Raw genomic sequence first — 14933 nt, 5'->3', positions numbered from 1 at the left:
ATTCTCCTTAGCTTTAAAAATGTCATTTAATGTACGAAAGCTGACATACATTACTGAAATTGAAATTGTAAAGAGAAGTTATCAATAGTAGTAATAAATGCACAAGTGTATCCGTGCTAAATTAAGTTGGAAGCCTTACTGAAAGATACATCCTGTTGTTCTGCAGAGAAACAGTCCACAGTAAACTACACTGTACTATATTACAAGTTATGTGAATAAGGACTTAGTTTAAAAAACCTGACACTGACAGAACAAAACTCAAGATTAAATATTTTTTTATTTGAATGAAAACACAGCTTTGTGAATATCTGACACAACCAAATTTGTTGTTAGCAAATTCTGAAGCACAGCAAGTTTGTGAGTATAACTCATCTGCAGAAATCTTGACATTTTGGGTTCATAGAAGAATCCAGGTGGCTGAACACATTCTTAAAGGCATCTTAAACAGTGCTACACATAACTAAATTAATCCAAGCTATTTTATCTATTACAATTATGTTACAGGTAAAGTAGTGTTCTGTGAACTCTACAGAGTGGATCGCCCCTCTATCGCTTTTCCAAATGAAATCATTATGTCAATGTGTCTTTTCATGTCACACAAAATGCAAGACAGACATGTGATGACCTGCTGGTTGACAGGAGGGAGCATAAATTTACTGTAATAAACTGCAGTAACGTATGAACGGAGACTCTTTAGACTAATGTGAATTCAATATATATTCTATATATTCTATCTATATTCTATATACACGAACCAGATTTTTTAAAATTTGTGCTTGTGATAACAAGGTCGGAGAGCAGATGTTTTCCAGCTGTTCTCCTTGTATTATTCTGAAACGTTACTGACACCTTGACATCTGAAGCCGTGGATTAAAAACCGATTATCTAGTATTATAGATGAGCAACATCACCACACAACAATGCCCAGTAGAGGGCACCTGCTGTAGTAATGTCTCATCCTAATCACTTTTTAAATTAGAAATGCTATTTCTGGTTCTATTTAATCAGAATAAATTACCATTTACATATATATTAAAAATCAGCACTTAACAATTCAATATATCTTAACTGCTTTAGAGACAAACTATTGGCCTGAACAACTTTGGCATCTGTTCTTAAAATAACAATTGTTCCACACAAACCCTCTGAATCATATATTAATGTAACACATATGCAGCGGTGAAGACAAGGTAAAACACTGAAATTAAATCAGTGCTCCGCATCTGAAGCAGTCGTCGTTCCCGCGTTACAAAGACATCACAAACTTCCTGCGGAGGAGAGACGATGACAAGATGAGATGTACATGTTGTTGAAATAAAACAGTCCATTTAACAGACGCAGAGTTACCAAGCCTGGATATAATAAAGTATTATCCATGAAATGTTTTCTCACTTTATGATGTCAGGCAGATGGGGGTCTCTGTATAAGCCGTTGTGCAGGTACCCCAGAGAGCCGTCGAAAGTCACCAGCTTGACTCGCTCTGCATTCTGGGTGTTTACTGCTGTCTCATACAACTGGGAGAGAAAGGCAAAGAAAGTTCAGTCCTGCTAAAACAAAAAGTTATCCCAGAGACGACACCTAATCAGGTACAGCTGTAAGAAAAATACTGCCTCAGTTTACATTGGACTAGATGACAAGATACCTTCTGAGCAATCTGAATGGGAACCAAGTGATCGTCCTCTGAATGAAGGAAAAGTATTGGGCTTCTCATTTCCCTCAGACTGCAGACACACAAAAACACAGATTGTGTCATTTTGAACAATATTATTAGCTGATCAATGTTTGTAATATTTGACTATTGTGTGTAAGTTTTCATTAAAACCTACTTTTTTTCAGAGGGAAAGGCAACCTTGTTTTCTGCCCATGGCTCTGGGAAAAGGTACCCAGTGCCTGGAAACGTCCAGTAATACTTCAAAAAGAAAAACATAAAACGTTGCAAGGTAGTTTGTTATGTAGAAGCAGCCACTTGAAAGGAACAAATCCAGTAAGAAAAGTGGTTAAGTTAAATAAGTCTACCCAAGCAAAAGGATGACCTATAGGCTGACGTTCAGCAGTATGGAATGCACCCTCCAGGATCACACCATCAAAAACCACATCTGGAAACAAGAGGAAATAGTTGTTATTTTGAGATCCTCAGATTATTTCCTCTTATTTCTATCTGACAGATTTCACTGGTAGAAAAACATACCTTGCTCAATTAGTTTCACTGCAGCATTAGTGGCCACTCTGCACAGAGATATGAAGAACAACATTGTCAGTTTCTCCATTGTGTGCGTAATTTGAACAGTTATTATTAACAATACTTAAAACGGTTTTCTCCTGACAGTGGCAGGTTTATTGTAGCTGAGGGCTAATTTCAACAATTTCTGTCATGAATGTGCGATGTATTTTACTGATTTACTGACAGGTACATATACAGCTGTGAATTAAATAATTTACTATGTATGCACATGTCACTTACAGTTAGTTTCTACTAACTGAAACTGTACTAACTGAATATGGTGAGATCTGTCTGCAGTTTGTATCAAGATCCACCTGTAACACACTGTATTTATACTTTTCTTCTGTGAATGTGACTGTCATCACTCCAAATTGTGAACGATTTAACACTAAGGGCCCTCTCCTAAACATGCTCCAATCTTGAGCCATGTCAGTGATAATATGTAACACACGCAACTGTGTAAAGAAGACTAACAAAAAGTGAAATTAAAGTCTAAATGTTGCAGCCTGTTACTTCAACATTTCAGGAAAGAGGAGTGTATATAAACAAATGGTTACAACAGTGGCCTGAGTCTTATTTTATTCATGATTTTTCACATTAAAACAAATACAACGAGCACCCAGAGCAATTACACAAATTAACAAAAAGGCACATCCAGAACCCCCAAGAGAAAAGTCTGAACAAATAGAAAAAAAAAAACAAGCAGCGAAGCTCATGGATTATATAGTTAGGTCTCATCAAGCAATGTCAAAAATGGCTTCCAAACCTTCTGGAAAAAATGTTGTTAATTATCTAATCCATCTTAACAATTTCTAGCATATCGTTGAGTCACCTCTTGAAACAAGGGGACGATGGAGACTTCCAGTTCAGTAATATTAATGAATTAAGTAATATTAAAGTCATATTAATTCTTAAGCTACCTCCACGCCAGCTTTGAAAGCTTACCTTTTGATACACACATGCTATTTTTTACTTGAGTAAACTGTTTTAGACAGGGAGTCTTTTTCTACTCACCCTGTGCCAAGAGAGTGTCCCCAGATGACCACCAGGCTGTTTCCACTGCGTGCTTTGACCCAGTTGTACAAGTAGAGTGCATCAGTGGTCAGACCGGCCTCAGTCGGCTCCCCAGTGGAATCTCCAAACCCTGCCACAGTGTCTCTTATCAAGCACTGCTCACTGACAGATCACAGAGCTGCTTCACTCTGCCACAAGGTGGCAGTCACTCAGAGGAAAACCTGCACTAGACTCTGACCTAAACTTGAACTGTGGTCTTTTAACTGCCTTATAACAAACAACTCATCAAGCACAACTGCTTGACTCTGCAGTGATCATATGGCTGCAAATGATTTTAAATCAATGTGAGAAGGTTGTTTATTACGATCAATAAGAAGGGGAGGAAGCGTAGACATGGAAAACATGTTCAAGAGAAGAGTCATAAATCTTCATTTGCACCAACCTCTGTAGTCAGGCACCAGCACGTGGTAACCAAGTGCACTCAATACCTGTTGACACATAATGCTTATTTGTCATCAGAATGGCTGCTGAGACTTTCATATCTTTATTAGACTGCCAAGAGATTAATATGTTTGTGTCGGTATCACTCACTTTTGCCACTCCCACCCGATGAGTGGCTGCCCTGTTGAAACGATTCATAAACAACACAAGTGCCAATAAATTAGTGTTTTCCCCCAAAAAAAGAACAAACATGTCCAGTGGTGTGGAACGTCTACTCTCTGCTTCTTCAGCCACCTGTAATACAAATGCATTATTTATCATACCTTGTGCCTGTGTTCCCGTGAAGATATATGAAAACTGGACTTTCATCGCTTAAAGTGTTCTGGTACCACGCCAAGTCCTTCCCTTGTGCCTCTTTCCACCGGCTATCAGGGACAGTGTGCCTTGAACAGTTCAAAACAACATACAAGCTTAGAGACTCAACCGATAATTAGATCATTAAAAAATAGGTATTGTCCTTTACTCTTAGCATTTCTATACCTATGCTAGGAAAAGAAAAAAATATTGAAGTTGGCTTATACTCACCATACACCGAGGGAGATTCCCTCCTCTGATGTTAAGTACATGTTGATGGTGTGATTAAGGGAGAGATCAGCAGGTTGGTTGAGGTCAACAAAGAACGGCACCCTGACTACGAACAGGAAAAGAAGAGATGCAGGCCCCTATTTTTCTGTGCAACCTGAGGATTTACAGTACTTCCAAGAGACAGACAGGATATTCACTTACTTCTGTGAGTGTAAACAAGGTGCTGGATTAATTCTGGCAGTATCCTCAGTGAGAAAGGCACCAAAATGAAAATAACAAAGACAGCCGATAAGCCTCTTTTCAGCCACCATCGGGACCTGGAAACAGGCAGAGAGAGAAATAAAACGATGTGAATACTGACTATCTAACCATTATCTTACAGATCTTGTGTCAGTAAAGGCTGAGGACCCTCTTGGGGACCTTGCGCAATCTCTATGAGGTTTTATAAGTAAACCAAACAAGAATAGACTGCAATAGACTGATTAAAAGTGTTAAGAGTACTTTGAATCACCATCTGTCAATTTAAAAATGGTTATTATTGATTATTGGTGATTGTAAATCCCCTCTTCAGAGCCAGATCAGCTCAAACTCCCTAATCAACACCAGATGTACTTACACTCAGAGCCATTGGCATGTACAGAGCAGCTCCGCACAGGTCTTACCAGTCTGTGGTTGCAACACTAACATTAATGGTGGGAGAGTACATTTGAATAAACTAATAAGAATAGCAGGCTGCCCTTGGAGTCAGTCTTGGCTCCCCGAAGGCAACAGCAGAAAAGAGGATACTATTCAGACTATTGCTAATTAATGGACAATACATCCCACCCCCTCCATTAACACTCTAATCAGCCAGAAGAGCCCTTTTAGTCGAAGACTGATTTCTCCACACTGCTGGAGGGGAACCATAAAGGAGGCCGTTCATTCCAGCAGCCATCAGACTGTCGCCTCATCTCTCCAGTGTTAATACTTATACTTTAATATTCACTGCCAAATCTCTTCTAGAAGAGAATGAGAAATCTCATATCAGACTTTTGACAAATGCACAGCTGCAGTCTGGTGTAGTCAATCTTTGGTTTCCTGCAGAACAGGTGTCTGCTCAGTTGTGTAGTATTTTTACCAAATACTGTAGCTAAAGAAAGTATTGGTAGCCTTGTAGATTTCACTTTAAATGGATAAAATTGCCATTTCCCCACCAATCTACACTCAAATACCCATGATGACAAAGGACTATGGGTCACAGGAGGGTGTCACCCATAGTGACACCTTGTTTATGTCACTCTTGCTTAACATGTCAATTTAAAAAAAAAAACAAAACAACAGCTGTAACTTAGTAAATACGGAAGTAAGTGGTAATATGGACACCAGACTTGAGGTCACGAACAAGTCCTCGCCAGATAACACAGTTGTAAAAACCCACATCATAGCAACAGTTATGCTAACAGTTAGTGAGGTAAAGCAGCTAACTCACGACGTCCCCTCCTGCCTCTGGACTCCACCAGTTCTCTGAGCCCCACCGGCTCCGGAAGATGAATCAGGCTGCTTAACGGTCCTCCTCTTCATCGTGAAACCTCACGTTAGTAAACAAGTAAAACACGGGTCACATTAAAATATATATAAACGTAGTTTCAGTGACGCTCGGTTACCGGGTGAAAAAGTTTGATCAAAGTACAGTGAAGTCGCGGGGAAGGGGAGGTATCCGAGACTGTTAAGGTGGAACTGCTAAAGGTACGTTTATTAGAGAGTACAATACATGCTGCACACGACGCTACCTTAAAAGCAGCACTGAAAAAACGAGACACATAATTCAGTTAAAAAATGATTTTATTTATACATGTAGATGATTGATATACAGTTTTATTATTTTTCTTAAATCATGTGTTTTGCAAAGGTTCATAAAATCTATTCATTTTATTTCACACATTAAATGTCCACAGTAAAAAAATGTACAAATAAAACACACATTCATCGCTGATTAAAAACAATCATTGTTAGAGTTCACACACTGCTGTGCCAGTGCAGGAGTCTGTGCACTCATAAGAGGTAGAGATTTGACATATTAAAGGAACAACCAGAGTAGAATGAGTCACTGAAGGAGTTTATGATTATGAAAATTATGTGAATCACATCCAGTGGCCTATGAAGTCACCAGATCTCACCCATATTGGGATTTTGGAGCGACATGTTAGACAGCACTGTCCACCACCATCATTAAAATACCATATAAGACACTTTATCTAGGCATTTGCTTGAATGTGTGCTTAATGTATATATTTTATTCAGCCTTTGTTTGGGAGGCCTTTATACATGGGCACACACAAACTGACAAATATGCTATTAGCAGCACAAAACCTTGGGATACACAAAAGATGACTCATACTGCTCCTTCCGTAATCATGGGTGAGCAATATAGGACCAATTTTACTGCCAGACATTGACAGATCATTTCAGTACATACATAATTCATGTGTGAGCATGTCATTCTGAGCAAGTAATCTGTGGTGGCCAAGATGTCTAACCTTACTGTGCCTCAGGAATTACAAATTTTCTATCTTCTACATCAAATTATTACGCTTTCTGGCAAACTATTATGTTGAAGTCAGCATCACTTTGGGAGCATACACTGAGCACAGAGTGTCTGGTGGCTTTTTTTTCATTACAGGGAGCAATATGTTTCAGGTCTCTGGCAGCAGTAACAGTGATGTTGTGTTTGGGGTAAATAGCAATATAAACCTCCATGGGGAGAAACAGCAGAAGAACTGTCTGGGAGGTTAACATGAGCAGTGATTAAAGCATCAAGCCTGACATGTTTTGGCCTAAATAACAGTAACACTTTCAATTTGTAATTTTGACATACAATTAATACTTAACATCTATTTTACAGCATACAATTTAACAACATGAACAAAGAAAAAAAAATCGAATTATTTTCCCATCAAAACAGACTCAGATGGAAACAAATCTGAACGCCCTGGTGTGAAAAGGACACTTAAGAGGAAACTACCAGGGTGACACAGACAGAAAAGAGCCGCATCTATAGTACCGGTAACTCGCCACAGTGTATGACATGTGATCTTAAGGACACACTGTGCAGAAATGACTGCTACATCAAATATGTCGCCAAAATAGATATAGAGGATGTCGATGCAGATTACCACTTCAAGAACTGTGTGACTCTGGCTTTATGAGGGAGCCGACAGAGAGGACACTGGCTGTGGGGGAACCCTCTGGTAGCTGATGGGTCAGGTACACACCAAATGTCACCTGAAAATTCATAAAACAACAGGTAAAGTGGTTGTTCTTTTCATACACATGTACATCACCCACCCACCACTGCCACCACTACACACAACGATAAACACAAATGTTTTTGACTGACCTTCCCCCTGCGGTAAGCAGTCAGGGACATTAGCGGCTCTTTTGTTTTGGTCCCAGTTTGCTGATCTACTCCAACCATCTGGCACCTTCCACACCGACCTGCAACCTTTGGGTTAATCACACAGGGAGCACATTCATTTTTGAGAAATCCGCTTTTAATGCATCTGAAGATTTCATCATTTATCTCAAAGTGTCAGCTCACCATGAATTGAGTGTTGCCAATAATCAAGTGTGACCAATTATCTTCCTCAAATGGTTCTACTCCAGTGATGACTAAATTGGCTCGGAAGCGGCTAATGACATTCTGTGTGTCAAGGAGCTGATCGCCCTCAGAATAGTCCTGCCTGCGAAAAGAGAATGTGGAAATTGCATGTTAGTTTGCTACCCTACGTAAATTATCTACTGTAATGTAAATGTACGGGCGTCAACACATCCTGATGTTTTTCTCTGGAGCACTGCTTATTTTGAATAACTCATTATGTGTTCAAACCTGCTGCTCATTTCGTTCTGAATGAGCTCCACACTGGCTCGGCTGATCATGAGATACTGAGCTTCATTCACCAGGGAGAGGGACGTGGAGGTGGCAGCTAGAAGGGAAAGACTTTATATTACCCCATTGATCTATTTGTTTTCAGCAAAACATTCTGATCTCTTGTTTGAACAATGTGCCTCCCCAAAGAGCCTACAAATTGGGCTGGTACTATAATACGGATGGAGGAAAATGACTATTGTTAATTTATCATTACTGATCAAAATGTGCACTCGCCATTCAACATACATGAATTACAGGCGAGCGATGGTAGGTGAATCTTCTATCACCATGTGACTTTTAAGCCGACAACGAGTCCTTGAAATGCTCCAAAAAGGTAAATTTGAACGTCTACATTTCCGTGACAACTGGGCAAACAACATCTGCTGAGACAGATTGTGTAATACAATCAAAAGCTCCACAAGAGCTACTAAACAGACCTTGTGATTGGATTGTGTTGCCAAATATCAATATACAGTATATCATGATACAGTAATTATTCTGAAAATTCAATTTAGAAATTGTTTGTGGAATCATCACAGTATTTTTTCCAGAGTTGACAGCTCCTTCAGTCCCAGAACACATTATACAACTGTTTGTAGCAATAACAAGAAAACTGAACTGTTGGTATGAAACTGATAGAGGCCGACAGCTAACTCAGTGTTAACAGTATATTAGAATATTTGATGTTTTAGAAATTTCTATTGTCTGGTTGTATATATCAGTGTCTTTTTTTGTCTGACATACATACATATATTAATCAACGACTCCTGTCATGTTCAAAATATGTTTACCTGAAAGTGATGAAATTGGTATAATTTATGATATAAAAGTGAATACTGTGACTATATTTTTCTCATACAATTGTATACAACTGTCAGTGTTTAGGATGGTTTGTTCAAGTCTACATTCATACTACTACCACTCGCACTTGCACAGCTATTTATTTTGATTATTAATATCATTATCCTTTTTTTTTTAGCCTTTTCAATCGTTTTTCTATTGCTGCCAGGTTTTCCAACCATCCAGCCTTTACTTTTTTACCATTTTAACCCTTTATCCATTGATTTTAGCTATTTAACCCATTTAGCCATTACTTTCACCTAACCTTTTCAACTATTTGGCCATTATTTCACTATAGTAGCCATTTATCCATTACTTGTATCCATTAATAGTAGTTCTATTGTAACCATTTAACCACCAGAAAAAATTCCTTGTATGTGAAAACATACTTGGCAATAAAACTGATTCTGATTCTGATTCTGATTATGTTAAACTAACTGTTTCAATTGCTTCCTTGCTAATAGTTTTGATGCGCTCTCAATCACAACAGGTGGTGTTCAAGTGTTATAGTTGATCCTATAGGAGTGCTTCCCTGGTTGTTATTATATCACTAAATTTCTCCTTTTCTTGTACATAATAAACTAATGCTCTTAAACATAGTAACTTGCAAAAGTAGAAAAAATGACATTTCTAAAGTAACTAAGAGGAGAGAATGTAAGGTCAATAACAACAGCAAAGCATTTGGAAGAAATATGAACTTGCATTGCTCATGTCATTATAAAAGATAACTCCAGGGCAAAGGAAAAAGATTCTGGCAAAACAGGTACGATACTTAAATATACCTCCGCCCGGCCTCTTCTTGATGTCTCGGGTGAAATAAGGACTTTGTCTTATCAGGCGGCATGGCTGTCCAAGGAAGTCTGAAAGCCATGATGCAGCCTCATCCCCACAGTCGACAGTCTCCACCCTGAGGAAAGGAGGAGGATTATATTCAGGAGGCCCTGGGGGAAATCTAGTGAGTTTGATGTTCCTTGCTATTTGGTGCGACATCTAATCCAAGAATCACTGGATGAAAAGTTTGTTTTTTTTTAATCCTGTGACTCGTCATGCGGGGATCCGTCAGAGGACATTAATGTCATCTCTTGGTCATTGTTTGTTTTTCCATTGAAAAATGGTAAAAAGTAAAAAAAAAAACAGGAATTTCATATGAAATTGAGAGAGGGAGGCCACATAAAGTCATCCACTGTAGAAATGTGGTGTCAAGAACAATGCAGTGAGAGACTGCATTGATATGAGTGAAAAATATGGAACAAATGATATGTGTGACAGTATTTCCTGCAGCTGCTACTTTTAGATGTTTTAAGATTGCCGGCTCACCTGTCACCACAAACTTTACTCTGACACACCCGATAGCTTGGATGCTTTTGAGTGTTGTTTTCCAAGGGAACAGAAATGGTATCCATCCCTGCGGGGCAATGGAAAAAAAAGAAATCCTGTCACAAAGAGAATTTATGGCAGAAAAAAAAAAACGACTGACTGACATTTCGTTTGGTTAAGTGGTGTTTTTATTTTCAGTCCACCGCTGACAGACTGTCTGACCTGATGCCTGCAGGAGCAATTTGTTTGAGGGCAGGTGGACTTGAGGGTGAATGAGACATAAACGTGTCTCTCTCTTCTGACTCAGGCACACTCCGTTTCCATTCACCACCATCCAGCCTCTGTCATATAGTAAACCCAGCGGTCCCACTGGCCAGTCGTGGACCTGCATGAAGAACAGCACAGAGTCAAAATCAAAAGAGAGCGAGAAAACGAAATAGGAGCGAGAGAGATGGAAAAAAGTGATAGCGTTGTGTTGTGCTCAAACCTCATATGCTGCACACGATTTGATGGGATATATGTAGATGTTGGTGAGAGTATAAGCCTCCCCGTGGCTGTTTGAGTCTCGGTGTCCAAATCCCTTCAGTAATGCTTCTGTGGGCTTCATATCATCTATTTTACATATTTCTCCATTAGTAATTTTGATAGGAGGATCTTCATCTAAGCTCTGGGATGCTGCTGCTGTTGTTTTTAGCTTCTGCAGCCTGACTCGGTCCACCGTGACCGGTTTCTCTACAAAGCACTCTGCAACAAAGTTCAGGAACTTTTGACAGTCTTCAAATGTCGACATGTAGCCAAAGGACACGCGGACTGATCCGGTCGGCTGGCCGTCCACCAGGTCGATGCTGTCTCCACAGACGTGGCCAGCCTTGAAGTGAGAGAGACAATTCTGTATTTTACCTATCCATGCCCTTAACAGACTTTGACATTTTGCCTATCCCTTGATCTCAAACCTGCAGGTTCCTCTTCATCTGCTGATCGGTGATCCCGAGGAAAGACTGACAGGCCCCGGTGTTGCAGAAGCAGCCTGTGCGCACATGAATATTGTAGAGACTGGCCATTCTGTCCACCTGAGGAAAACAGAGTAATTGTCGGAATATTCAGCAGCGCTGCCTTTGCATAAACATGCAGTGATGAAACTCTTATGAAATAGCAATAAGTCCTTGAAAGTACCTGAGAATAACCAATTATCTGTCCATGAGAATCCATGAGGTTGAAGTTTAAGATTGCACCCTGTGTGCTCGGACTCTCAAACCGGCCCTCAGTGTAGATCTGAGCCACTGGTCGCCCGTTGCCATGGCAAAGACTTGACAGCAGCATGTAAGTGTAGCGTGCCAAGCCAAATGTGTGTTGTTGGATGTTGTGCATGCCCCCTGAAGGCAAAAAAGAATAAAGATGGGGATGCTGCTGATGTTAAGCTGAAGCAGCTCATCATTATGAACAACTTGCAATATGCATTATGACTATTAAACGAGCGCATTTATTCATTTTATGTATTTTCACCAATTAAATGAGGGTTTTAGTTTTTCTATGAATCAACTCTCTCGCTCTATTACAGCACCTGTGATCTTGTAAAGGGAGTCAAAGCAGTGATTTAGAGCAATAATGTCCAAGAAAGAGACAGTCCCATCCTCAAATCTGTATCAGGGAGAGAAAACATTGCATTTTAGAATAAAGATGCAGGAGCTACACAGCATCTGTGAGCTCAGAGAGTATCTAGGATTTGGCAGGCTTGTACAGTACTTCACCTGTCAGAAATGTTTGCTGAATGCACATAATAATCTTCTCCAGAAAGGTAAGCTGCTGCTGTGCCTCCTCCAAAATAAGTCTTTTTTAGTATGCCTGCTGCATCGTTACGGACAAGAAGGGCCCCCAGCCCTGTAGGGAAGCCAAACATCTTGTAGAAGGAGATGGGAATGAAATCAGCAGGGCAGCCCTGTAGGTTTAGGGGGGAACAGCTGACATGAGAGGCAGCATCCAGCAGCACAAGCCAGCGGCCTTGGTGGTCACATGCTGGGTAAAGGCGTCTCGCCTGAATGCCTTCCACGTGGCTAAGGGGATACTTCCTCCCAGAGAAGTTGCTCTGTGCTGGGTAGCAGAAGAGGTGTGGCGTCTGGCAAATAACATCTTCACCTTGAGTCACATCCTTTGCCCTGTTTTCCACCTCCTGGGGGGAGACAGGCAGTGCAAATACTCCCCGGCTAGAAGTCAGCCCTCTTATGCCAACTACAGAGGTATGGCAGTCAGTGAGATAGCAGAAGCGACTCCCCGCTTCGCCTTCAGTCTGCGGCCTCCAGGGAAAGCTCTCGGCCACTAATTTGAGAGCGGCTGTACATCCAGAAGTGAAAATAACAGAGTACTCCTCAGGGGGGGCGTTAAAATGCTGCAATACCCTGTAAGAAAATGCTCTGTTTTTAACTCAATTGAACCATCAAAGCAGCAGAGGCTTATTATGAAGGCTTCTGAGGCCATGACTGGACTTTACCTGTATCTGACCCTCTCCACGGTGTCATGTGTCAGTCTGCTGCTGGGGTTATGGCTGTGAGGGTTTCCTATTGAGGAAAATAACACGATTTTAGTGCTTTAAGCTTTATGGGTTATGAATGAAACATAAACAGCCAGAAAAATAACTCTCCATTTGACTCCTCTCACCATAAATAGTCCTTGAAATGTCCGAGCTGTAGTCCCTGACCAGAGACTCAGGGTACAGAGTAGCTGCTGCATGATCCAGATACGTTATTCCTGTTTATACCAAACAGAGCAGCCATTAGCTGATTGTCCTGTCAGTGTCTGCTCAGGGCTGGACACAATCATTACCTTTAAGCCGTGTGAACTCCCGCTCGACCACTTCCTCTAAATTCGCCCCATACCCGTAGTGCCTCCAGACCTGCCGGAAAGTTTCAAAAGTGCAAAGTTTCTGGAAATCCATCGATCTACAGAGCCACAGAGCTCACCGCGGGACTGCTGCTGTTTCAGGCATTACAACACTCAGCCACCGTCCCGTCCTCAGTGACACTGCCCTGGGTCCAAGCCTCCGCTTTATAGTCCCGGCCCGTCTGAAGTCCGGCTGTTCGCCTGCGGGGGGGCGGTTTCACGGCCGTGTTGACACATGAGAAGTTTGAAGTTAGTCACTGGCCCCCATGAAGGGAGGAAACCACAAAGCATATTGGTCAATAGTCGAAACTCAGCTGCAATAAACGCATTGCAATCATGTGACACGCCGGTTTTTCGCTACCCCCCCCCCCCCGCGGCTCTTCCCTGTGTGCTACTCTGAGCAGCTAGCATGGCTAAAGAACATAGACAGGCTAAAACATGTTAGTATGGTGATTGAGTGTTTACATTATGGACATGCATTTCGATTCATATATGTATCATAAACATTTAATAGCTACTAATATGTGTCACAGAAATACAATAATATTTACATCTTCATATATCTAATACTGTGCAGTATATAGCCCCATCCGTGCACTCAACATGTATGGATGTATGTTTTAAGCATTATAAAAATATGATTATTCATTATTTTACTTTATGTAGAATATGATCAGTGGTGATGAATGTACAATGTGTTTTGCAAAATATTTGAAAATGAAATGATCTAATGTTTGTTGTTATGTGTTGTTTTCTATTGCACACAGGTAAAAGATGCTTCATATGATTCATATGCTATGAATATAGGTAAAACATACACTGACACATACACTGTGAACGTAACTTTCATATATGGTGATATATCAGATATTTATATAGGCAATGTTTTATTATTGCTAAACACAAATCATGATGGAAGAAACATGCAAGTGTTATATGGTACACTGTTTTCAGTAACTGTAACTAATTATACCAACAATATACTTTTATATACGGATCACTTTTAACCCCTTCTTTTGGTCCTAAACCTGAGGTAAGTGAGTAAAGAATGGCACTTAACTTCATCATTAATTTATTAATTCACATTTGATTCTTTTAATTAACGCTGAAATTATTCTGAGACCCTGAGAAGTGAATGCAGATGTCTGTTGGACATTAAAGTTAAGCACAGATGTTGATGAAAGAACCACATGAACATTATCTTTATCCTTCATGGCTATTTAGCAAGATTGCAACTATAACCCCTTCAAGTTTTTTTTTTTTTCAGTTTCTTGCTTCTAAGAAATTTGACATCTATACTGCTTTAAGTGATTACATCAACAAGTCTCAGTAATCACTTGACAGTATCCCACCACATATAATCCACATTTTATCCTCATTCACACACGAGGTACAAGAAGGAGCAAATTAGGATGGCTGGTGTTTAAAATCTTATTGAAAATATTGATTAGTTCCAGTGTAATGATTACTTTATGTCAGGCGGCTAGACCTGCTAAAAGCCAGAGTCAGATGATGATGAAATAACCATGTGTTTATCACATCCTTGTACCATTCTTTGAAATTAGTGCAACCGTGACTTCTTTTCTTTTCATTTTTCAGGATGTTCCTAATTTGAAATCTACTCTGTTCTCAGTAACAGTAACTGATTACACCAATGACACTGAGTAATCACCTCGCAGTAATCCCATTACATATAATCCCTGACTCTCTAATCTCATTGACACACAAGGTACG

At 40.1% G+C, this 14933-nt stretch overlaps 2 protein-coding genes across 2 annotated transcripts; both read right to left on the bottom strand.

The window, feature by feature from the left end:
• Positions 1 to 258: 258 nt before the first annotated feature.
• Positions 259 to 5950, bottom strand: LOC139623268 (lysophosphatidylserine lipase ABHD12). The gene is made up of 13 exons (XM_071481359.1): positions 5730 to 5950; positions 4463 to 4578; positions 4262 to 4367; positions 4000 to 4119; positions 3827 to 3857; positions 3678 to 3723; positions 3236 to 3365; positions 2189 to 2226; positions 2017 to 2096; positions 1827 to 1909; positions 1643 to 1721; positions 1393 to 1514; positions 259 to 1268 (listed from the first exon to the last, which is right to left on the bottom strand). Exons 1-13 carry the CDS (start codon positions 5819 to 5821, stop codon positions 1247 to 1249), a joined length of 1065 nt encoding a protein of 354 aa, XP_071337460.1. The 5' UTR covers positions 5822 to 5950; the 3' UTR covers positions 259 to 1246.
• Positions 5951 to 6064: 114 nt separating this feature from the next.
• mocos (molybdenum cofactor sulfurase) lies at positions 6065 to 13516 on the bottom strand. The gene is made up of 15 exons (XM_071481358.1): positions 13143 to 13516; positions 12978 to 13067; positions 12811 to 12877; positions 12074 to 12718; positions 11887 to 11963; positions 11499 to 11698; positions 11279 to 11395; positions 10813 to 11193; positions 10548 to 10710; positions 10326 to 10413; positions 9791 to 9915; positions 8127 to 8223; positions 7839 to 7980; positions 7638 to 7742; positions 6065 to 7522 (listed from the first exon to the last, which is right to left on the bottom strand). The coding sequence occupies exons 1-15, from the start codon at positions 13252 to 13254 to the stop codon at positions 7418 to 7420; spliced, it is 2514 nt and encodes an 837-aa protein (XP_071337459.1). The 5' UTR covers positions 13255 to 13516; the 3' UTR covers positions 6065 to 7417.
• Between the last annotated feature and the right edge of the window lie 1417 nt (positions 13517 to 14933).

Source organism: Trachinotus anak, unplaced genomic scaffold (assembly GCF_046630095.1).
Source record: "Trachinotus anak isolate AG129_WGS33_773 ecotype Australia unplaced genomic scaffold, CSIRO_AGI_Tana_v1 ptg000007l, whole genome shotgun sequence".
Taxonomy (NCBI): domain Eukaryota; kingdom Metazoa; phylum Chordata; class Actinopteri; order Carangiformes; family Carangidae; genus Trachinotus; species Trachinotus anak.
Note: the sequence above shows the minus strand (reverse complement) of the source record. Positions and strands in the feature narration are given on the sequence as shown.